The sequence below is a fragment of the Gouania willdenowi genome, chromosome 11, assembly GCF_900634775.1.
Source record: "Gouania willdenowi chromosome 11, fGouWil2.1, whole genome shotgun sequence".
NCBI lineage: Eukaryota > Metazoa > Chordata > Actinopteri > Blenniiformes > Gobiesocidae > Gouania > Gouania willdenowi.
The window spans coordinates 16323789-16348650 of NC_041054.1; the positions used below are offsets into that span (position 1 = coordinate 16323789).

The following is a 24862-nucleotide window of genomic DNA, read 5'->3' on the forward strand; positions in this document are numbered from 1 at the left end:
GCCAGGCTATGCTCAATGATTCATGGTGACTGGTATTTAATGTTAACTGATTGATAACGAAAGGAGTGGTGCGATTGAACCCTGTTTTCTTGTGTATTGAAGGCAAACATGGAAATCTGCACAGCATGGCTACGGATGCAGGGGGAACATGAGAAGAGAGGTAGTAGTGGTTCCCTTCTCGGTCTTCACACCTGTCTCGTCCTCTCCTGTCACCCTCAAAATGTTTCATATAACGTCTGATCCACAGATTACTCAGCAATCCTTTTTTTTTTTTCTCCCTGCGATGATGTATCATTTCCAAACATGTGCAGTCATGTGGGCGGAGCTCTGGGCTGTGGATGCACTCGTCTGTTGGCTGCTGCTGTGTGCCGTCACGCCATTGGTGTTGTAAAGGTTCACGCCTGCCATGTGCTGAGACATCTGGAGAACATGAAATATCATCTGTTATTGGTGGCACACCGTCTGCTTCCAAAAGAAATGAGCTTAACCCTGGATTTCCAAACTGCTCCGCCGCGTATCTGTTGCTGCAAGGACTCAGAAGATCCCACTAATCCACGTGTAATCATGCGATAAATATATATACGTGATTCAATGGATAAATGCAATATTTTAAAAGCGCTCGGATCGGGCCAAACATGGTATCAATGGAAAGGTCTGGTCCCCCCGGGTCCGAATATATGCTTGGTTTTCAGGTAGAGTCCAAATTGCGCCCGCGAGAACCAAAACGCAAACTTTTCGGGTCAGAAAAAAAAAAGAATTGTTAATTTTGTCAAAATGTGGTATCAGATAACAGGTTTTATTCCCCTGAATCCGAATGTGCCCACTGGAGGCCCTGGAATGCCTGTGTTTTGGTCTACCAGGGTAACCCGGGAGTGATGGCCTCGTGGTTAAGGAAACGGGCTTGTAATCGGAGGGTCACCGGTTGGAATCTCACCCTGGCCATCACTGTGGGATGTTGAGCAAGTCCCCTAACCCCTAACTGCTCCACGGGAGCCACACAGAGGCTGTTCACTGCTCCTTAGGGATGGGTCAAATGCAGAGAACAATAAATTTCATATATGTGTAAACATACATGACAATAAATAAAGACGAAAGCCCCTGATTTGTAGACGTGGGGCAGTGAGGAGGTGACTTCATGTAGTAAAAGGAAATTTATCAGTTGAAACACGGACATTTCCGTGAAACCTAACTTGAGTACAGCAGCTTACCGTTCTGATTGGCCGAGTTGTCTGAAGGGCACCCTCATCAGCCAATAGAGTGCGGCCTATGTGTTAGGCTGTGGCATTTGTGTGGATTTTTCTTAAAAAATTGGTAAACTATTGTAATGCGGCCAATAAAACAGTGCACTTTAAAGCCCGGAAAGTACGGTAACCTATGTCAATGGATGAAATTATGATCTGCATTGAACACGGAGTATTTTATTTAGAAAATAATCTGGATATTTTATTCTGTCTGTATGGACGACTTCCTGTCCCGCACTGGCTTATTTTAGTTAAATTGCTGCAGCACAGCTCCAGCGTCCAGCAAAAATAGAAGGGCTGTGTATTTGCTGCAGAGGGCTTAAGCATGATGCAGCAGTTACGCAGCTGTGCCGGAACAGATTCGGATGCGGTGGAAATCGACTCATTGACTTTATTGGAATCCGATCAGATGCGTTGCGGATTCGGAGCAGTTACTGATGCAGTGGGAAATGGGGGTAATGACAAAGCCAAACCTGGGTGACGTTCCACTGCAGCTGCTGGGCCTGTTGCACCCCATAGACCTGCTGGTGAGGTAGACTCTGCTGCTGCATCTGCTGTCCCATCATGCCTTGGGCCGTCCCCGCCATGTAGGGTGGGGCTCCAACGCCCCCGGGTTGACCCATAATGATACCGTTCTGCTGTCCCGTTATGCAGCTCTGCTGAACTCCCATCATGCTGTTCTGCTGAACTCCCATCATGCCACTGTGCTGCTGCCCCATCATGGCCACCTGTGGTGCCATCATGCTGTGTGCTGCTCCACCTGCCTGGGCTAAAGAATGGTACGACCCGTACGGGTGCGTCGGGTATCCCATCTGGTTCATGTACAAGCCTGAAATGAAACACAAACACATACTGCTGTGTCATCCTGTAACTCAGGATGGACAACCTTTATGACAGTGAGGGTCATAAAAACATGATTGTCTCATCTGAGGGCCAAATTATCTGAGTACATGAGTATTTAGAATAACTAGATTTTAATACAGGGGAAAACAAAGGTTTTTAGTCTCATTTTTGAGTAATTTTGTGTATTTTTGGAATCATTGGCTCAATTTTTATTATTATATGTGCGATTTTTTAGTAATTTGTGTGGTTTTGGAATTACTTTGTGTGTTTTTCTGTCATTTTAATGTAACTTGGTATAATTTTGTAGTCAGTTTCTTTATTGTTTTGTGTGTTTTTGGAGTTACTTTGTGTGTTTTTCTGTTGTTTTGATGTCATTTTTTGTATTTTTGATGTTTTGTGTATTTTTGTTATTGTTTTGTGTGCTTTTGGAGTCATTTGTGTATTTATGGAGTTACATTGAGTGTTTTTCTATTGTTTTGTGTATTTTTTGTCATTGTGGGATTTTTGGAGTAATTTTGGGTTTTTATTTCCTGTTATTTTGGTCACGTTGTGTGTTTATGGCATTATTTTGTGAGTTGTGTTGGCGGCGCAAAATCAGTGCGAAGGCGGCACGTGTCCCGTGGGCTTCTTTTTGCCCATGTCTGCTTTAACTGATAAAGACAATGGAACAAAAACCCAATTCTAAGGCGTTGAAGGGAAATCTATGCGATCCTTACCATGTGGTGCCATACTGCTGGTATGCACCGAGGGTGCGGAGGCGTACAGAGAGAGGATTGAATCCTTGGACAGTTTTTTTACAGCGGCCTCCTCTGCTTTAGGTGTGGGATCAAGGAATAAGCTGAGGTTTGCAGGCACTGAGGCAGTAACTCTGCTCTGAGGCATCGAGCTGGAAACAGGCTGGAGGGATAAAGAAAGACGCAAGACAAGGTCGTCAGGACACCATCAAGTGTGGCAAAACAGGCAAAAATATCAAAGAAAATATTTTGGGGGGGAAAAAATGACTTAAAACTGATATCCGGAGTTTCTGAGAAATCTATGTTTATGTAGTATGATTCTTATGAAATGCGAAAAAATGCCTGACTAGACTTTTACTATGGTCTACTGCCAGAGGTCATTCATATACATTAATGTATATAAGGCCGCGAACAGGTAAATATGATTTTGGCTCTTACCTGACCCATAGACCTATATCAATGCGACCCAATGCGACCTTGTTAATGTTCCACGATGCGCGTGCAGAAAAGTAGAGGCGTGGCTTCTGGTAGATTGGGAGAGGCAGTGGGAGGAAGTGGAGCTGTCTGACATTGAGACATTTCTCAGAAACTCTGGATATCAGCTTTAAGTTTATGTCCTACCAGAGTTTTTGATGAGGAAGCAGATGGGGGGGCTGGGAGGGAACTAAAGAGATCCAGAGCTGGATGAGACACTGCTGGGCTCTTATTACTGTCTGGAAAACATCCTCCATTAGAGGTGGCCGGGCTTGGAGTAGGTGCATCTAACACAAAGTAGATAAAAGCATAGGATATATATATATATATATAAACAGCTTGTGTCAAGCCCTTAATTGAACCTAAAACCTGTCTGTCGTGCTAGTTTCACGTTGGAAGAGAACAAACTTTGTAAATCAATGAAACGCCTTTAACACCCTCCAGCAACAACTGACACCTTTGACAAATAACCAGCGTCCATGTTGGTGTGGTTTATTACCGAGTCCGAGCAGGTCTGTGACAGCCTCCGACTTTGTCTTCGGGCTGATGTCTTTTTTCTGTCACAATAGAGAAAATCAATCTTAATGAATGTAAGAGAGAGAGAAGCTTTCAGAGTCCAGGCCGATCCACAACAGAGGGCGTCTCCTTTGATAGTCAATGATCACAAAACTCTTACTCCCCCCTTTTCTTTCTTTCAGCCTCTGATGAATGCTAATATTTAAATATCATTGCGGTACCCACCAGTTTCATCTTCTCAAACACAACAGGCTCCTTTGGTATGTTGTCACAGCTTTTTTCTTTCTGAAACAGATTCAGAATTAATCTGTGAGTCTTTAAGGTCAAATTTTACTGTATATATACACTACCGGTCAAAATTTTTAGAAAACCACACTTTTTCAGTTTTGTGGAACCAAACCTTTTTTTTGAAACCTCTGGCTGTTCAGTTCTTACCTTTGTACCATTTCAAGCTATTCATTGGACTCGCATGACTTTTGACCGGCAGTGTATTTAAACAAAAACTCCTGGATAACATTTTACTTGAAGTTTTATACATAAGACGGACATTACGCTGTCATTATTATGACATAATACCTGTCATTAGCATGAATAAGGTGTCGTTCGCTAAATTATGACACTTCTGGAGCTAATGTTGGCATTTATTAAGTGTCTTTTGTTACCCTAACCCCACTAGATCCCTCCGCCTAACCCCAAAAATGCCAACATAGCTCCAAAGGTGTCATAATTTAGCAAACATGCTAATGACAAATAATGTCAGCCTTATGAATACAACTTCAAGTAAAGTGTTACCAAATATTAGGATGGCCCAGGTTAATCTGAGTTTTTAAATTTACTCTAATAGTCCAGACCCTCCAGGAATTTGCGATTGCAACTATTAATGCAAATTCAGCCAATCCCCACGAATTCTGCGCGATCCTGCAATTCTGTCCAATCATCGCAAATTTCCGGACAATTAGGTGGCACAACGTAACTGAAGTCCATCCGCTTTGTGTAAACCACATCAACTTCCAAAGCCGGTGAGTCCTTTGATGACTCTTTTGTGCTAAATAGCGGCAAATGTGTTTCATGAACGTAACTATTTATGATCTCCCGCTGCTTCAGAAGGACTTTTAAAGAAAATAACCTGATTAAACCTCTACTATTATATGATCTTTGATAGAACTTAATAACAGGCACCGTCGACAACGGCAGCAGTGGCCAATATTATTGGTGCTTGCGCCCCCTGGTGGTATCTCCATGCACAAACGTACAAATTGCTGAATACATGAGACTCTTCTGCAGCAAAAGTGTTTATAGCAAAAGTCATCAGTGCATTGATGAGATTCTCACAGGAAAATAAGCATTTATTTATGACAAACTGATTCTCTATCTAAAAATCTCTGCACTGGAAACCTTTAAAATGTGATAGAAATAATCCATATCTTGTTAAATTATTGTGAATCTGAGCTCTTTTCTGTATTGTTATGAAATAATTCAAAGGCAATCAGGTTTCATGCTAATGTCTATGGGAAAACCCATGTATGTGCTCATGCTAACATTTACCGAGATCGGCAGTGATTTATATAACACACAGTTTATGCTTAACTTTCACAAACAGTGTTATCAAACAGTACACTTAAACATACTCAAGAACTTAGTAGAGACCAGTAGTCCATGGGCTTTCAAGATGGCGACTTCCGACTACTACGACAACAGTGGTAGGTCAAAACATACAAACTTACCCAGAGTAAAGAAAAACGAAACAAAGACAAAATTTCTCATTTTCGAACTCCGTCAAGGTATTGATACCCTGTAGCCACACACCAAATTTGGTTATCATATCACTGTTTCTGAGAAAAGCTGTCCCCTTTACCTCAGATGGAGCCCAAACCTTCCACTTTGTGGCGGGGGATAATGCTGCAACTTTTGCCACATTTTTTTTGAAAAAGCTGCTGCAAAATCAGGCATTGTAGGACGCAACAATCACAGGAATTGGTCATGAAATCCTGGAGGAGCTAAATAGTCAGTGTCTGGTCGCATGTGATGGAAAAAAAAAATATATATATATATATATAGCGCTTTTATTACGACCTAAGGAGACCAAGAAGTGCTTTAAATAATCAATGACAACTTCGATCTGCCTCGTGCTCTGAGTCAGCACCGCACGGCCATTACCAGGAACACACGTAGAACGTGGATTCACTTCTTGATCAAGAGCAGTAATTATTGTAGGACGATTAGGAGAAGAAAAAAAAAACATGAACTTCTATGAAATTCTTCCCAACTCACCCGTAGCATCTGGATGTCAATAACCTTGTCCATGTACTTCTTCTTATCATACTTGTCCCTAATGAAGATCTCTGCAGACTGATCAGTCTCTGGTCGCTGGAAGCATTCTGGCAGAAAAGCTTCGTAGAGTCGTTTGGCCTTAGCGTTTCCCATCTCCTGAACACACTGGAGACCAAGACACAATATAGCATTGCCACACATTAGCGTTCAAAAAGACAGAATTGTCTTATTTACTGTGTTAAAGTGAGAGGATAGGTGAAAAAAACAACCCACAAATGAAAGAAAAAGGTCATCATACTGAGAAGAAGAAGGGATTTTCAAGCACTGTGTAGCACATTAGTGTGCCGTAAGAAATCATCAGTTGTGCCTTTTTTTTTAATAAAACCTAAAATGGTTAATAATGTAACAAAAGGGCTGAGCCTGATATGTAATTAAAAAAAGTAATAATGTTGGAATACAAGCTCTGTGTTTTATTTAAGTATTTCCCCTACATTTAAAATAGATAATAATAAAAACAATGACTTTCCTTTTCCATAATGAATTATAAAGCAGCGACACACAGCAGTTAAAATGTCTGACCTGGACCTGCTCTTGTGTCCACTGGTCTAAGTTGACAGACTTGACCTTGGAGATGTGGACCCCCAGGTTTCGATGGATACCAGCACAGCGAATGCAAACAAAGATTCCTAAATTCCATGATGCCCATCTCGGACCTACGGGAGAGAGAAAAGTTGTTTTCAATTCTTAATTGAAACGCTCTGGTCTTCATAGAAAGACAACGGAAGAAACCAAGGTGTGAGTTTACAGGAACAATCTTCAGCCAGATTAAGACTCTGCAACCAAACTGTCCAACAAAAACAGAACGAGTGATTAATTTTAGCCCAGTTATGGTCAGATGAGCCAGAAACCTAAATTGTGAGTAAGAAGAATTCTCTGGGGAAAACAAACAAATGTAGTTCTGATACTTGATAGAATCCAGCATGAAACTAAGACTATACCTGCAGGGAGGACTACTCATTTGGATATGAGGGTGTGTGTTTGTATGTGTGTACACTGATCCTTTTCATGCCAATATTTCCATCTTACCACCACATGTATAATTGATCATGCACAGACCAGCTCATTCTTTATTCTTTTAACCGTGTGGAGCGTTTCTCTGCGGACGGCGTTGTCAAGATTACAAATGGAACAAAGTGAGGAAATATGAACAGAGAGGGCAATTTTTCATCTTAAAATATGAAACCATCAGTCGGCTTCAAAGAGAATACTTCTACTCAGTGTCCTCTTTGATTTGTAATAAAGACATTTTCTCGTTCGGTAGAAACAGTCTCGTCTTTAACCCTCAGGGGGGCACCTTTGGGGACCATACGTGTACTTTCTGAGTATTTCGTTTTTTCAACTCTTAATATCTCATTCAGTTTAAAGACTAATTGTATGAACCTTGTCCAGGAGTTTTATTTCAATGTCATGTTCATAATTCCATGATCTCTTTTGTTGCAAGATGTGTAGAACAGGAGATATAAAATGTACTGACACTCTTTGAGTTCGGAACGGACTTGGTCCCAATGACGCCCATTAAAACCACATATTTTGGATATACTGTTATCCCGACATATAAAAGTGGTTTTCCCATAAATACCTAATAACTAAAAGCCTCTACCTTTGAAATTAAAAAATGCACCTTATTTAAAAAAAAATAATAAAAATGAATGCATAATTAGTGTTTTTACAATAAATAAATGAAATAAATATAAATGAAGTTGTTGATGTGAAAAAATATTTGCATGTGACATTTTGAAGACACTTTTATGAAGGGTACCGTTTTGGTACCTAAGCTCAAAGAGCGTTTAATAAATACCCATAGCTCTAAAGGTAATAACGCTTCAAAATCCATGTTCCTATCAAGGCTGTAATAACTTTATATCAAATATTCAACTTGACAGCCTATTTTTTTAAATAATGCAATTTATTTAATTTTTTTTTGTGTTTTACAAAGGTGTTTTCATGACAGAAAGAGCATTAAAAATAATAATAATAATAATAATAATAATAATAATACAGAAATATAATGAAAACTTTGTCTATGGTTAGGTGTGAAGTTGTTGAAAAGATCTGATGTGAAGAAACAGGAGGGAAAAAATGAAATACAATATTTTTATGAGAGTTTTATGAAGGGTTCCATTAACGCTAACTAAGCTCAAAGAGTGTAAAATGTTTTTCGAAGGTGCCCCGAGGGTTAAAAAGAAAGGCCATTCTATGCAAATTAAAGCGGAAGCTCAGTTTGTGGAAGGAAAACATGCAAACCTTTCTCTTTTTGGCCAGCTGTAGAAATATCAGGAGAGCGGAGTTACATTTTAACTGCCAAATATTTCTATTGAATATCATACCCATTTTTTTTTTCACCTCAAAAGGGGTCATAGCAGCAAAACAGATTAAAGAAAGTCTTATGAATAGTGAAAGAGCAAGAACAAAATGGAGAGTCATGGGTCAGAGTTAAACCGTCTCCTTGTCTGGCAGCAGCTTTAGCTGTCACGCTTGCTAATAATAGGAGATTTACTTTGCAAAGCCAGCTTACACGTGCTAAACACCGACACTCGCACAGAGAAAGAAAAAAGGCAGCGGGTTGTTTTGAAATTCTTCCTTTATTTCTCTCTCATTTGTTTTCTTTGCTAATTCTTATCTTTCGACTTCACACCCACAGCCTCCCTATTCCCTCCCTTCTCCATTCATATCTCGTTCACACACTTCCAACACTTGCTTTGATGGACTTTCTCCACCCAGTCTGAGATGTCACCCATGTTTCTCTCACCAGTTACTTTTCTGTAACTGGGCTACCTTCATGCATTCTCTATGCCCCAGGTTGCCAAAGTGGGGTACGCAAATAGTCCTAATAGTTGTAAATGAATAAAAAATAGAAATTGAAAACTAGAATATAAACCGTTCAGTAGTCAGGAGCCTCCATGCATTTCCACAATTTACACATAAGCCGACTACCCATGGTTACAGTTTCTTCTTCTTTTTTTTAAAAATTAAAAAATTATTATATATTGTTCCTCAACAGGATAGGTAAAATTCAGAGACAAATTTCACTGTAGGGCTACATTGTATGTGACATTACATCAGTGGTTCTCAACTTTTTTGGGTCGTGACCCAATTTTAATATCACAAATTTCTGGCCTCTCCAGAGACTTTTTTTCTTTCTTTCTAGAATCAGTTTTTGATAATGTTCATTGTTGCCAGGATTAGTGCACAATGTGACAAGATTCACCTGCTCAGATATTTTCATACTGCATTTTATTTGCACTAGATTTATATTTGAAAGCGTGAAAGTATAAAAAACTGTTTTTTGAGATTGTTTTGTGTGTGATGTTATAAATTGAAAAATAATAGAGGCAGTGGGAGGAAGTGAGGCTGTTTAGGGCGGGACATCGAGACGTTTCTCAGAAACTCCAGATAGCAGCTTTGAGTATTTACTTATTTTTGATCGGCTGTCCACGGCCCACCAGTTGAGAATCGCTGCTTTAAACTGACCAACAGATCCCTAAATAAACTATTTCATAAGTCCACTGTCTGTATTTCCATTCAACAGTTTGTTTGTACCTCACACCTGACACAGTCTGATCTGGGTTGCCAGATAGAGCTCGTAATTTTACCCATAAACTATCAAAACTCAACCAAATTGTAGCCTACACCCCTCCTTGGGAAACTCTAAACCCAACCTGGCAACACAGTTTCTGCAGCGAGTCACTCTCCTGTTTCTACTGCTCTGTTTTGATCATTTTTGCCACTTAAATTCACATCTTATTTTCCCTGTAACTAAAATTGAAAAATTAACCCTAAGACAATAGGTTCAGGGTTTGGCAACTTTGTTTGCTTGAAGACAGACAATTAAAATCCAACGTAATTTTTTTTTAATTCTCAGATGTGCACAAAATGTGTGCACATAGAAGACTTATTATAATCAATGGTGTACTTGACTGTGAAGCCCACATACAGCGTGTCTGCATGGTGCACACCTCCACGTACTGTGGACACATTTAGCAGGAAGAGCGTGGGAGAGATAGATAGATGTCTGATATACTGTAGGTAAGGAACAACTGAATAAACACTCGAGAAATGTTTTGTATTATAATTGTTTTTCTCTGTTTTTAATTACTTTTGAGTAAAAGTGGAATAAAAAAACAATTTTTAGACGTGAAAAGCTACCAAATTTTGACCGATGGGCCAAAAAAACGACTCTAACCTAGACCGGTGTCACGGTCTGAGTTTACCTCATTCACATCTCACTGTAAAATAATCTATTCTTCCCCACCCTTTTTATGTCCTACCTTGAGTCTCTCCTCCCTGCTCCCTTTGCCCTCCCCCTCCCCCTCCACCTTGGTGTAACACTGCTCTCCCTTTTTATATCCTCCCTATAACAAAAGATTTCTTACACTTCCTTAGGGAGGGCTGGTGATGGTCACAATTAAGCAATAAACTAATGTATTTCATTGCAATAACAAAACATGCATTGCTGTCTCATAATGATCGCACTTCTTGTAAATCGATTATGAGCATGTGCACTACCGGAAAATGAATTTTTACTATTTCCGCTGTGAGTTTTGCTACTTCCGTCGTGCTGAGATTGAAAATTCAATTTCAAAGCAATGTGTTTGTAAAAAAAATATTAGTTTTATAATTTATTCTATGCAGCTTTTTTTTTTAAATATTACATGTATTCTGTTTGGATAAAAATAAAGCACATGTTGGAATACACTTTTAAAAAAATGTATTCTTCCTTTCACTAATTTCCCATGGCAAGCTCAGTATGGCAATCTGAGTGATAATCTCAGTCAACGACGAGTAAATTAACAGTGTCTGATGCAGCAATCTCAATACGAATAGGAATAGTTTATTCTCCAAAAAAACATGACTATAATGAAAGTCAATACGAAAAGGAACAAGTTATATATTGATTATAATACACATTGCAATAAATACCAGTTAACCTAATGTAACTTTACAATAATAAGCTGTTGTATTTATAGAAATCATATATATATATTTTTTTTATCATTGGTTGATTTTCTATCAATGGTCGACTGATGTGATGTTTTAAGCATTTTTTTAAAATTAGTACAGCATCTGTGCATGGCTAATCCAGCACGGGTACATCTCAGAACGTATACAGTCACGTACTGAGAATGTAAGAGAATCTCTGTATGGAGGGAAAGTCAGACCCTGACACCAACAAAGAGCCCACCAGTGTTGTAGAAAAATTAGTCACTGTTTTAACTTTCGACCAACTGCACTGTGTGTTGCTACAACTGTAGCTTTTAAAACTGGATGATCAGCCCTGAATCCTGACTAAGTCATGCATCAAACTATAGTTTTTATGTGTTTCATTAAAGTGTATTTTGCTAAATGTCAGGGAGATGAAAACGGTTGAAAACACACGTTTGTTTTGTTTTTACTTGGTCATTATTGTAGGGAGTGGACACAAGTTATTCACAATAACTTTTCGCCAATAACCCAAATCCAATTCAATGACATTTCCAAAGAGAGAAATGGTGAGAGCACAAGTGCCTATCAACAATTTACAGTAAGTCTCTAACTTCTATCTGGTTTCGTCATTTGTGTTTTTGTGCTTCTGCTCACTTTTGGTTTCTTTCTCTGACTGACCTCAGATGTAGGGCTAAATGATTTAAAAAAGAATCGAATTCCTCAATATTGTGATTGCGATTTAATATGCGATTATTTTTTCAAGGGCCTTTTGTTACGTATTTTTCAATGAACACAAGCAATAAATCAATCTGTTTCGTAATAAACAATTTCAGATTTATTTGAACTTTTAATAAATATAAAATATACATTTTAAAGCACAGATTACAACAATAAAGCAAACAAATCTGTGGCTTTACCTTTTCAACTTATCTAACTAACTTCACGTTTCATGAAACATGGAAACACGTGGACTGCACTTCTTAAACACTCTGAACGTAACAGGACAGTACAAGACAGGACGAGAAAAAAATACAAAATAACAATAGCAGCCTTTGCGATGAGAAAAGTGTTATATCGCGATAATATCGCAAACGCAATTATTCGTTCAGCCCTACTCAGATGTACAAATTTGGGCTTGGATTTCAAAAAGTATCAACATTTTCAGATACTGAAGGTTTTTTCTGTCACCTTTTTTCTCAACTGGTCTACCTTTAGGACGAACCTATAAACATTCTAGAGCGGGAAAAAGTACAACAAACCCTACAAAATAAAGGTATAGGATTCATTTCTCAACTTTTTTTGACATATCCAAACGCCACACACTTTTGGGTCCTGACCCACAAATTTCTCGTGACCGTGTGTTTCCTACCAGTGGTTTCTGATACGCGTATGTTGACCGCATGGATGCTTTGCAGAGACACGTGCTCACACACATTAGCATGTACAGTACATATGGTTCATTAGCCTACATCCCACAAGGATAAACGGTTCTTCAATCTCTAACCCTGATAATCCCTCAGAGCTTCAGTCATCAAAGGTTCCTTCATCCTCCACCTTAACCACCACACGCACACACACACGCACACGCACACACACACACACACACACCGTCCTTGTGCACCAGTTCAGAAAAGCTCAAGCTTCACAGGGACCTAGTCTGAGCTCAGCAGATGGACCCTTATTGATTATTTATTATTACACACCCACCATCTGTGTAACAGTGCTCCAATGTGATTCAACAGGTGCTTTTTTTTTTTGCAGTGCACTAGATAAAAGTAGACTTCCATTGAAGACCCAAAAACAAACCAATGATATCCGTTTTAGTGGGGAAAGATGTCTGATTTCTCTTACGGTTCACATTAGGGAGTTGTGTGGCTTTGAGGCAAGCATTGTTCTTTCTAATTTCCTCCCACTGGCCAAAATCACATTAGCAACATTGATTCCAGGCTTTAAATTGAGGCTTTCTATCTCATTTTATCTTCTAGGGTTTGATTTCAAGAGGGACGAACCTGAGAAATCAAAGCATTTATTTAAGAAGAAACAACTCCAATTTTACCAATATTTTTCACTAATTTATCACGAGTAGATTTGAATGACTTCTTACAGCACACAAAGGATCAGAAAAGTATTCCATCCCAAACATCTGGAGCTAAACTGTTTGAAGTTCTACCTAAAAATTGATGTTTTTCCACTATTTATGACTCCAAGCAATATCAAACTGTCTCGTATTTTTCACTAAAGCTTCTGTACTTATTGACCGTTATCAATACGAGCCAATAGACTTTATTTGATACAATGAAATCATAAGAACTATGGCCTTTAGCATGCTAACCTCACCATTGCAATGTATGATTATGATAAATAGTAATGTAATGCTCTACACTTGTTTTGGTGTTCTGTGGTTATCGCCAGCCGGGAAACGCAACCAACCAATCGTATTCCTTGCTTCAGTTGAAATCCCAGCGGGCGTTTGATTGGATAAGGAAGAAGAACAGTGGAGCTTGTGGTAACAGGGACAGAACGCTTGGTATCATCAGGTGAATATCTCCACGGCAACTGTGTGCGCGCAAACACAAGTACAATGGAGACAATAACACAAACACACACTTTGGTATACACACACCCTCGAGACTCCAGAATGAGGTAGCGGTGTCGACTGTATAATCCATCAGCCTAACCCCTCTCTGCTCTCCTCTCACTATTATTTCCTGGCAGTGCGGAGAGGGTTGCAGGAATGGACTTTTCTTAGGGAAGTTACAGAATGGCAAACTACATCATACGGGGAAAGGGAAATAACTATCAGGAAGCTTGAGAACCCAACAGGAAGCAGACATTGTTCCTTTCCTGCTATTTTAATGTGATAGTTGTATATTTGTGTGTGTGTGTGTTAACGTGCTCATGGCTCTATGCACCACGTCACTTCCTCTTTCCCTTGCCTCGAGGGAGGAAGGTAACGGACGAAGCAAATCTATGTTAACCCAATCAAGATTAGACCAAACCTCATCTGAGGCATTATGGCCCCGAAAGTTGGAATCAATGCGCTAACGGTGTGTGTGTGCTTGAATGTGTGGTTTGTATTATAGATATATAAGGTGTAGAACAGTCCATACCTCTCACCAAGATTCTATCTCAGTAATCAGGTCACTTTAAACAAGGGACATGTTCTGATGGGAGCTCTCAGTCTGCACTAGGCTAATTTAACCCCATGTTTAGTGAATAGATACGACTTTAGTTGTTAGTAATTTGTCAAGCTCATCAAACCTCTCACGCAATGGATGGATTAATCTGTACTTCCTTTATACATCCTTATCTTGATCAGGGTTACTGCGTGCAGGCTGGAACACACCATGGACCCTATCACAGAGATAACATACAGAGACATTTGCATTGAGGCTTTTGGAACCAGTTTGTATTAATACTCTGATGTTCAGTTCTACTTTTCCTGTCCACTAACCCCAACCAGTCCGGTATAGAAAGTTTTGAGATTGAATTTGATATTGGTAAATCTGATATCAACCATGGTTAAGTTCTACTCTCATTTTTACTAGTGAAGTAAAAAATGTCACTACTACTACTACCTGAGATGTAACTCTCTCCTGGTCAGTTCTGGTCAGACTGCCCTAAGCAGGCCAGATACCATCACACACTGATGGCATTCACCAAGGCCTCTGCCATGTTATGACTACCGCTATCAGCAACATACATAACCCAGAGAGCACTGAACAGCAGCAGATTCACTGAGGCACACACCTCTGAATCCAAAACCATTTGACCAAATAAACCCTGTGTCCGCATCTGACCAGCAACCCTAAAGCTTGACTCCTTCTCATTCATCCAAATCGCCACAACATTACTAGTGAAGCAAAATGTGTCACTCATGCTACTAGTAAGACTTATATGCTAATAAGGGGGTAGGAAAAAATGCTAATTCAGACTTCCCACTGATTTTTGAAAATATTACAATCAATCAGGGTGCTGCTAACCTGGCAAGAGCCAGATTGCTGTGTAGCCCTCCCTCTAACTCGAGTTCTCCACATCGATCTGGGTCTGTGTGTGGCGAATCCTTTAGGAACCAGGGAGGCACATGAACAGAATGCTTGAAGCTGATTGGGTGAAGCGCCTGTCCACCATGATTTGTTTTACTGTAGCCAATCACACGGTAACAAATGGTGATGTCATCATCAGCGTGCGATGCAGAGACGCTGCTACAACAACAATAATGCTTAACTGGTGAAAACTTTTCTTTGGGATAGTAATGCTGCAGTCATTATGTCGTTGAGTGACTTTTGCCGTTTTTGCAACACAAGTATGCGAGTTAAGAGCACGTTAACCATCCTCCTGCATCGACATCTTTCTATTTTGATTCGGAGCTATGCTAATAGCGGTAGCCCAGCTAGTTCTTCTCCCAGTAAGGTCTACTCACGCGTTAGTACACCAAAAACCTTTACTAGTTAAAAAACAATTTCATTTACTACTACTACTGTAAGAGTTCACTCAAAATCTCACTACACAGTAAAGAATAATACAATGACTTTACTTTAAAAATATGCAAACTTGTCTTAAAAAAACTAATTTATGTCGGCTTAGATCAATTAGATTTTATTAATTTATAATCTAATGTCTGCACTAATTCATTAACATTTAAACCTAAACTCTAGGAATACTTCTGTGTTTGTAGGGGTTTAGGGACCTCATTTTTTCTTGGGGTGTGTTTTGGTGAAACATAAAACAATCTATAGAGAAATGACTTACATTTGCAAGTGAAGCTAGTTTTACAGATACGCAAAATTACATTTTGTATTTTGACTAAGTTCACTGAATCTAGGCTAAAAAAACAAGATCTTTCAAACTCTTGATAATGTACTATTAGATTTAGCCATTTCATTGCATGTGTCTACACCAAGTTTTGAACAGTAGTTATTCAATGTTCATTGGGGCTCAGTATAAAGTATATATCTTTCTGTAAACACACACACACACACATATATGTATATATTTTTTTCACGTTGACACCTCATGTCAGTTCTAACTTCAACAAACACTGATATATACCCATGTACATGTTGTGACAGATGTTGGGACATTAAAAAAAAAAAAAAAAGCGACCATGTTGTATCGACTCACATGTGTCAAGCTGTTACTGAAACTACACATAAATTCACTTTTATGACAGGGCACTATTTATGTTGACCTGTCGGCGAACCGTACACAACACCTCTCGCCCTGTGAGAAATAAACCCTGCTTTTCATCATAAATCGTGACTTTTTTCATTAATATATTGGGTGGGTGGGGGGGGGGCATATGAATCATGGGGCGTCAGTAAGATCAATTTAATCAGCCACACTGATAGGGCCGGAACGGTTGTATTCACTGAACAAGTCTAGAGTACGCTATTGAATCAATCATAATATTTTTTATTAATTAACATTAAACTCCAGGTTATAGGAAGCTTAAGTAAATGAAATCCTTTTAAAATTAATCAACTAAACTAAATAAAATCTGTTGACTAAACTACGACTACAACTGATGTTTTTTTTTGGAGAATGGGGAATTAATTGCTGACACCGAGGAAAGTACAACAATCAAGATCCGATGAATCATCATTTACAAAACTAATTAAGAGTAGCCATTTATAAACCTCTACTTTTTGCATCAAAGCCTGCAGAAACACACGGATGCATCATTCTATTGACTATTCCAGGAGATCCACAGAGAAAGTCAACCTCTAAAGACTCATTGTTGATACACTGTCTGCTACCTCGGTGTATTTGCCACCAAAACACCAGTGTTTACCCACCAGTATGAAAAAAACTGGTTGAGCAAACAGCTGATGAGATAGTTCAAGGCCTGCAGGAGGCCACGCAAGTAAATAGCTGATAGTCATCATGGCTGATTGGTACATCGACCCTTAGAAAGATGGAAATAAATTAGCATGATTGAGAAATAGACTCGTTTCTATGGAAAGTTGTTGAAGCATAGATTTACACTTTGCTAGTGAAGCAAAAAGTGTCCCTAATTCTAGGAGTAGACCACAAAATGTTCACAAGAACTTCTACTCGTAGACTCTTTTTAGTTTACTACTACTACCACTACCAGTAGACACATTGCTGCCTCTGATAGGACTCCATCATCCACTAGGAACCTCTACACAATAAGCAGGTATAGAAGATGAGACGGTACTAGACTTAAGGCTCTACTGTGGGCGACCATGGTACCACCATGGCAGTAGAGGGCTTGTCTTCTGATCCAGAGACTGGGGGTTCTATACCTGTCGAAGTGTCTTTGGGCAAGACACTGAACCCCAATTTGCTCCCAATGGTCAACTGGTGCCTTGCATGGCAGCTGTGTCCCATTGGTGAGTGAATGTGAATGGGTGAATGAGCTGATATTGTAAAGCGCTTTGAGACTACTTGAGTGTGGGAATGAAGCGCTAAATAAATCAAGTCCATTTACCAGTTATCCTCTGCTTTGTAACTCATTATCACCATCCAATATAAACAGTGTGTGTGTGTGTGTTCATTTACATTTGAAAAGCGCATCTTGGAATGAGTGTTTTGAATATAATGTTATTCATTAGTGGAGAACCTAAACCAAAACTCTCTAACGACATCCATCATCACCTTCACCAATTCAACAAATCACTTTTAGCTTTAAAGTAAAAAAATATTACAACAACAACAACAACAACAAAACTACTTTAGCTTTACTTTACTATACAATCCCAAATTTTCCACAACGCGATCCCTCTATGCTGTGAAAAATTCCTGGTGAGAAGAACCCTGGGATTGGTATCACTCAATATGCAAGGTTGCGATATCGATATTGTATCGGAAGTGAAAAAGTTATATCATGACTCCCCTGAGATAATTTTGTAGACTATTAGTAGTCACTCATCTCTAATGTATATGATACACATGTTCCATTGGGAATCCAGTTTCATTGTCTGTACCTATTTTTGCAGAAACGGTGCATTCAGGGTCAGAGAGTAAGCACAGGTGTCCCTACGTAGAGAACAAATGGTGAGATGATGAGTGTGTCCTGTCAGTGTGAATAAGGCATCTTTAGGATAGTTATCATGATGTAACATGATGCCATGCTGCTGCACACTCCCTGTCCTGCTGCACTACTGGAGGAGATGCTGAACCAGTGCTGCATTATACCACCGTAGTAAACCATCAGCACACACCGTTCATTGATCGGTTCTTTCATTGTGTAATCGGTCAAAGACCGGGAATCGAACCCCAGACTATATCACCTACCTTTCGATTCACAGTCAGCGCAGTATTTGTTCTCCTCCAGGGCCAACAGAGAGTTGAGGACAGCCTGGTACCTGTCAACGTCTTTCACCGATTTGCCCGTCATCATCGTACCGATCCAGCCCCACTGCCTCCGGTCCTCCGTCACTCATCCACGGTCACACGGCTCCGTCCTTTACTTTGGCCCAAAGAAAGAAAGAAAGAAAGAAAGAAAGCAGCGTGACGAGGAGGAGGCGATCGGCTCCGATCCCTTCCTTTAGTTCCTTCCTCTCAACACCGCGATAGAATTGGCTTCCAGGCAACCGGCGGGCGGTGCTGAATTGTCCGAGCGGGACATGAACGCAGCATCTAATTGTAGAAATTAACGGCGTGTAGTTTAAATCTCTCTCTCTCTCTCTCTCTCTCTCTCTCTCTCTCTCTCTCTCTCTCTCTCTCATTAAATTCAAAATAGCTTTATTGGCAAAGCAAGTGCAACATAGAACAATGTACACATAAATAAATATTAAAAAAAACAACATTCGTGTTGTTCAAAACAGCTGTATTTTGGCTCAGGAAACAAGTTTGCATTGCCAAAGCAAGTGTGACATAGAACAATGTACACACAATAATAATACATATTAAAATACAACAACAACAAAAAATGTTCAATACACTGAACAAAAATTTAAACGCAACACTTTTGTATCTAAAAAATATTTTAGATCTTTGAGTTCAGCTCATTAAAAAATGGGAGCAAAAACAAAAGTATTGCATTTCTATTTTTGTTCAGTGTATGTAGAACAAAATTTACAATTATAAGTGTCATAGAAGGGGAAAATGTTATGTACAGAGTTTAACATATATTCATATACACACACACACACACACACACACACACATGCATCCAGATATACGTACATGTACACAAACATTTACATATGTATATACATACATACATACATGAATGGACAGTATCTATATATACATAAATGTGCACACAGCCATACATGTTAAATTAGCAGCCTAGGTCAATGTATGCTATTCAAATTCAGGGGCTTACGCTCACAATTACACTTACAATCACATGATATATTATATAACCTTTATATAAAAGGCGCACATACGTTTGTGATTGAAAATGAAAATAGATAACCACTAATTTTTTGTTTTTAAATTTTCCGAACGGAAAACATACACACTAACCCTCGGCTGCCGCCATGTGGTTAATAATTATTATTGCTATTATCATCATAGTAATTGTTAATATTAATGTTATCATTAGTATAACAATAATAATAGTAATAATAAAAACAATAACATTAACAAATTCTTAATATAATTTTTTTTTGTTTTTTTTCAAGAAAATGTTACAAACATGGCTCCGTTTTTTAATTTTTTTAATTTTTTAAAATATTTATTAAAAAAAAGTTCCCAAATTAAAATTGAGTTGTACAAAAAATGCATTTATTTTAATCTTTAATTTTTAGAACCAGAATACTGATCACATCAAAGTCCTCCAAAAAGTATTTGTGTTCACATGTAAAAAAAAAATAAAATGAAGCTCAAAAGTTTCAAAATGAATTTCTATTCTAAAAAACAAACAAACAAACAAACAATTTACTCACATCAATATTTTGTGACATTGACATTTTAATGTTGTCTGTAGTTTCCTGTTCCTCCCCAGACCGCAGAGGGCGCTATGACTTATTTATGATGTGTAAAAACAGCCAAAGAACAATGAGGACTAAATGAAGCTGACATAGATTTAAAATGTAAACTCGTAAACCCTTTCAAAATAAAACAAATGTAGTTGTTTTTACGTATTTTAGTTAATCATTCAATAAATATTATTAAAACAAAACCATAGCACAGTTTTATAGATACACAATATATACATACGTTCATTGTTTTACATGATTGTGTCTCAAACACACGGAACGCTTTAATCTTACGGTTTAAATCTGAAGTCTGGCCGGAACTAGTATATAATACCTATAAACTCTTGACAGCGACATTTACGTCAGTGATCTGGTGACTGCGGAAATAGTCAGTCATAGAGTTTTGATAAACAAAGAATTGATACTGAGTGATTGATACCGCTCAACATGTCCAGGCAAGCTAACAGAGCGACAGACAACAAGAAGATGGTAAGTAGCCTGTTTGTAACAGCCTTAGCTTAGCTTATAGCAGCTAGCACAGCCTGTCACAGCAGAGAGACAGACACATTTCACATCATTAAACACACAATGGTTAATGAAATGGACAAAACAATGTGCAGCATACACGTTCAGATGCGGTAATGTACTGTAACATGACATTGTTTGTACTTAATGATTCCTAATACTGTGATTAGCTTTCTAGTGTACTTAGGATTTCATGATATCCCGATTAATTTGGTATATTATTCATATTACAATTACTCAACTTTCCTCCACATGTGTAGAAAAATGAATGAATAAATAAATAAAATACTTAAAAGTGTAGATTTGAGAGAACCCAAATAAAGGCAAAAAAGGTGAAGTAACAGTAAACAGTTTTAGTCTATTGTTAACATTCCCACCAGGTAAGTCATATATATTTTTATGATTATTTTTGTCTGCACATGCTGCCAAAGGTCAACACTACAAGAAGTGCAATCTTTTAAAGACAGCAATGCATGTTTTGTTATTGCACTTAAATAAATTAATTTATTTTATTGCATAAATGTGTGACCATCACCAGTCCTCCCTAAGGAAGGGTAAGAAACACTTTATTATAGGGAGGATATAGAAAGAGAGGGCAGTGTTACATCTAGGTGCTGGGGAAGGGAACAGGGAAGGGGGAGTCAGGGTAGGCAAATGGAAAGGGTGGGCAAGAGTTGACTGTTTTATAGTGAGAGTGAGATGTGATGTTATAGTTGTGCATATTGTGTAATAAGTCAGATTTAAAGCTAAGTGCTAGTGTTTTTTATTTATTTTTATTTTTATTTTTTTTACTTCTACCATGTTACGAAAATAATAAAAAAAATATATATTTTTTTAACTGTTAAATGTTTCCAGGCACAGCATTAAAAATTGTGATTTTTTTTTTTTTTTAATTGTTTTTTTTTTAATAGAATTCTGAACTGTTCACATTGACATATGGAGCCCTGGTAACGCAACTTTGTAAAGACTACGAGAACGATGAAGAAGTCAATAAACAATTGGACAAGATGTAAGTACTCATTTACTTTCATTAGTTACACATGTTCAAATGTATCCATTTGCTTGTTGAAATCCACACTACACTGATTATACTGTATATGTCACACTTCCATTTATTTAAAATGGATGCTGCTAATTAGTTTTATTTCTTCACTGAACACTGAAGTAATAAAACAAAACAATTAGCATTTAACATGATTTAATGATCAATATGTGCAGTAAAACCAACAGAAGTCTGAAGTGGAATAACCTTACATTCCCAAAGGATACTTGTATTTAACCTTTTTTTTTAATTAAAAATAAATAAATCAGCAGTTATTCATAGTTTGAAAATACACTAATGACATTTCCTTATGTTTCTCTTGTAAAGGGGTTATAACATCGGAGTCCGTCTCATTGAAGACTTCCTGGCGCGCTCCAGCATCGGTCGATGTCAGGATTTCAGAGAAACAGCTGATGTGATTGCGAAGGTACATTAAGACTTTGTGACAATTATTAATGTACAGGATGGAAAGTATGGGTGTGATTTTATTCGATTAATAAGGATTTAGAAAAATGTGGTGTGTCGTCGTGATGTACTGAACATTTTCAACCGAAAAGGGTCCAAAAGTGCATTTTCACCAAGAACTTCCATGCACTTTGTGTTTTAATGAGAGAACATATTTAATTTGAGTCTCTTTCAGAAGTTCAGTCAGTTCTAGGCCTGTACAATATTATTTAATGTATGAGTGGGGACGTTACACATTTTTATTTTAAATTTGATATTGTGCACTGTTGGAATGTCAGTGCTAAATAAAATTAAAAAAAATCATATTTCTAATTGATTTATTCTTTGAAGCATTAATATTAATTCATAAAATTGCAATGTTTTAATTTTAGTGAGCTTAGTACACTAATCAGAGCCATAAATGCATTGCTGCTAATAATTTGCATAATCATTTATTTAATTTTTTTGGTTTTCAGCCAAGAATTTTCATATCGGTGCATCCTTAGAATGAAGAACCTAAAGTTACACAGAAAAGGTCACATGATCAGTTTACAACTTGCAAGCAACATACAAAGTTATAAAACTATAGGTATATTTAAAAAATACATAAAAGTATAAAATGGACACCTAGGTGTTACACCTAGGTGAGGGGGAAGGGAACAGGGAAGAGGGAGTCAGGGTAGGAAATGGAAAGGGTGGGGAAGAGTTGACTGCTTTAAAGAACCACTATTGCGAACCCAAGCGCCGCTGCAGGCCCGAAGACGCAGCCAGGCCAGCAGAAAGAGCGCGGGCCAAGGCCACGCCCCCACGACCGAGCAGACACCCAGACGCCCCCAAGATCCCAAGCCGAGAGTCAGCCACCGCCCCCACATACAGTACACACACTCGTGCTTTTCAGTATGTAAACTTCCAAATAAAATTTTACGACTAAAAGCATATAGGAAAGCATATTATGTATGGCCCTTCCATGGGTTAAATTAGCTAAAAAACCTATACAGTAGTTGAACCCAAAAGCCTTCAGGTCTACTTGGGCCTATTTCTCAATATATCAATACATTGGGGTTCCTTTGCTTTTTTGATTTATATAAATTCCTACTAAAATATGGCCTAATAATTTAAAACATGCTGTGCTGGCTGCTGTTTTCCTTAAAATTACTTTTCCTTTCTCCTTCTCTTTCTTCTTTTCCTTTTTCTTTCTTTCTTTGCTTTTGTGGTGAACCAGGATATATAGTTTGAGGGGTCGTGGGCCTACACCACAGCAGTGCTTACTGGGAGATAAATCGGTCATGCCCCCTGGATTCACTCCAGAAATGTACAGATTTGTGGTGGCGGGTTTTATTGTGGCTGCCAGACTTATTTTGAGAATTTGGAAAAGTTCCCACAAACTACAGATGGAGGACTGGATTAAACTCATGACAGAGATCGCTTCATTTGAGAGGGTATTGTCTAAAGTGCATAACGTCCAGACATGGATTTAGTTTGTATCATACATTAAAGGAACCGCTGCCTCTTCAACATGCCATTACTACTTTTGTTTTAATACTACTACTATAATACTTTAATAGTGTTTCGTTCTGTTTTGTTTTTGTTCATGAAAATTAAAATCAATAAAAACTTTAATGACAAAAAAAACCAAATATGTTCACACTGTTCCCCATATGGTGTCTCTTCAGCTGAGTCAGTTCTCCCCATTTTGTGTTTGGTGTCAGGTGGCCTTTAAAATGTACCTGGGAGTCACTCCCAGTGTGACCAATTGGAGCCCAGCAGGAGACGAGTTCTCCCTCATCCTGGAGAATAACCCTCTGGTCGACTTCGTGGAACTGCCTGACAACCACAACACACTCGTCTACTCCAACCTGCTGTGTGGGGTCCTTAGAGGAGCCCTGGAGATGGTAAACTCACCTTTTCCGCTCTCTCACATTCCTGTGTTTAGCCACTGATGTCTTTGTAACACGCAGGGGAATCGTTTGTGGATTGAATGGTTTTACGCTTGGTTCAGGTCCAGATGGCCGTGGACGTGAAGTTTGTCCAGGACACTCTGAGAGGGGACAATGTGACGGAAATACGAATGAAGTTCATCAAGAGGATCGAGGAAAATCTTCCTGCAGGAGACGAGTGATGGAGAGAAATAGACAGTTTTCCTCAGAGTCTCTCTACGCGCACACACACACACACACACACACACCAGGGATGGAGAACTTTTTTTACCCATCAAACTAAACTAAACGGCCTTATAGCCATGCTGCCCCCCCCCCCCCCCCCAAGAAATTTTGTCAGTTTTAGAAGGCCTCATTATATTAAGAGTCACATCTGAAATAAATTAATTAATATAAAAAGTCTCTATAATTATCTGTTCATTCCATTGCGATAGATTATTTTGAAGGCGTTTAACAAGAAACATGTTAAAAACTGAATATGTTATATAATGTCACCCAGGTATGAAGTTTAAAGATTATTTCCTTGGATGTTTTTTCCACATTTCCATTTAGGTCGCGTGTACGGACAGAAACACAAATGTCTTATTGCTTATTCATGTACATGTTGGATTTTAGGCAGATTTTTTCTTTTTTGGAACAAGATTTATTGTGTACTGCTTCCAATTATCTGGCAAGTTAATTTATGTAGATGCGTAAATGAATTAAAAAAAAAAAAGACATTTTGAATGTGTTAAAGAGTTTGTGTTTAACAACAACAATGTGCTTTTTTTCCTTCATAATATCAATAACAGATCTAAAGTTTCTGATGTGTTTTTCTTTTTTTTTTTTTTTCAAAACACATGGAAGTAATTTTTGTGTGGTTACATGTGTTTGTGTGCGAGCGGTGTGTAAGTGTGTGTGTGTGTAACTCGGCAGTGGTGCAGTTGTGGTCGCAGCCACACCTGTGAATGGCTTTGAC

General features: G+C 38.4%; 2 protein-coding genes across 3 annotated transcripts; one reads left to right on the forward strand and one right to left on the reverse strand.

Annotated features, from left to right (window-relative positions):
* Positions 1 to 240: 240 nt before the first annotated feature.
* Positions 241 to 18693, reverse strand: smap2 (small ArfGAP2). 2 transcript variants are annotated; one of them, XM_028461677.1, is made up of 9 exons: positions 18323 to 18692; positions 6659 to 6792; positions 6080 to 6244; positions 4034 to 4093; positions 3792 to 3849; positions 3440 to 3579; positions 2801 to 2981; positions 1715 to 2070; positions 241 to 420 (listed from the first exon to the last, which is right to left on the reverse strand). In XM_028461677.1, the coding sequence occupies exons 1-9, from the start codon at positions 18426 to 18428 to the stop codon at positions 292 to 294; spliced, it is 1329 nt and encodes a 442-aa protein (XP_028317478.1). In that variant the 5' UTR covers positions 18429 to 18692; the 3' UTR covers positions 241 to 291. The 2 variants fall into 2 exon arrangements, with proteins under 2 accessions (XP_028317478.1, XP_028317479.1); XM_028461678.1 differs by lacking the exon at positions 4034 to 4093 and having other exon boundaries at positions 18323 to 18693.
* Positions 18694 to 20305: 1612 nt separating this feature from the next.
* On the forward strand, positions 20306 to 24220 carry trappc3 (trafficking protein particle complex subunit 3). Its single transcript, XM_028461699.1, has 5 exons — positions 20306 to 20445; positions 21393 to 21490; positions 21851 to 21950; positions 23677 to 23859; positions 23967 to 24220. The coding sequence occupies exons 1-5, from the start codon at positions 20404 to 20406 to the stop codon at positions 24084 to 24086; spliced, it is 543 nt and encodes a 180-aa protein (XP_028317500.1). The 5' UTR covers positions 20306 to 20403; the 3' UTR covers positions 24087 to 24220.
* The last annotated feature ends 642 nt before the right edge of the window (positions 24221 to 24862 follow it).

Bases quoted from the DNA above. Each gene is read 5' to 3' on its own strand.
- smap2 (XM_028461677.1), bottom strand. From the start codon at position 18,428: ATGATGACGGGCAAATCGGTGAAAGACGTTGACAGGTACCAGGCTGTC. The intron at 6,245-6,658 runs GTCAGACATTTT...CTTGGTCTCCAG, and splicing joins GGACACAAGAGCAGGTCCAG to TGTGTTCAGGAGATGGGAAA. The intron at 2,071-2,800 runs GTAAGGATCGCA...GTTTCATTTCAG, and splicing joins CAGCAGTATGGCACCACATG to GCTTGTACATGAACCAGATG.
- trappc3 (XM_028461699.1), top strand. From the start codon at position 20,404: ATGTCCAGGCAAGCTAACAGAGCGACAGACAACAAGAAGATG. The intron at 21,951-23,676 runs GTACATTAAGAC...GTTTGGTGTCAG, and splicing joins CAGCTGATGTGATTGCGAAG to GTGGCCTTTAAAATGTACCT. The intron at 23,860-23,966 runs GTAAACTCACCT...CGCTTGGTTCAG, and splicing joins TTAGAGGAGCCCTGGAGATG to GTCCAGATGGCCGTGGACGT.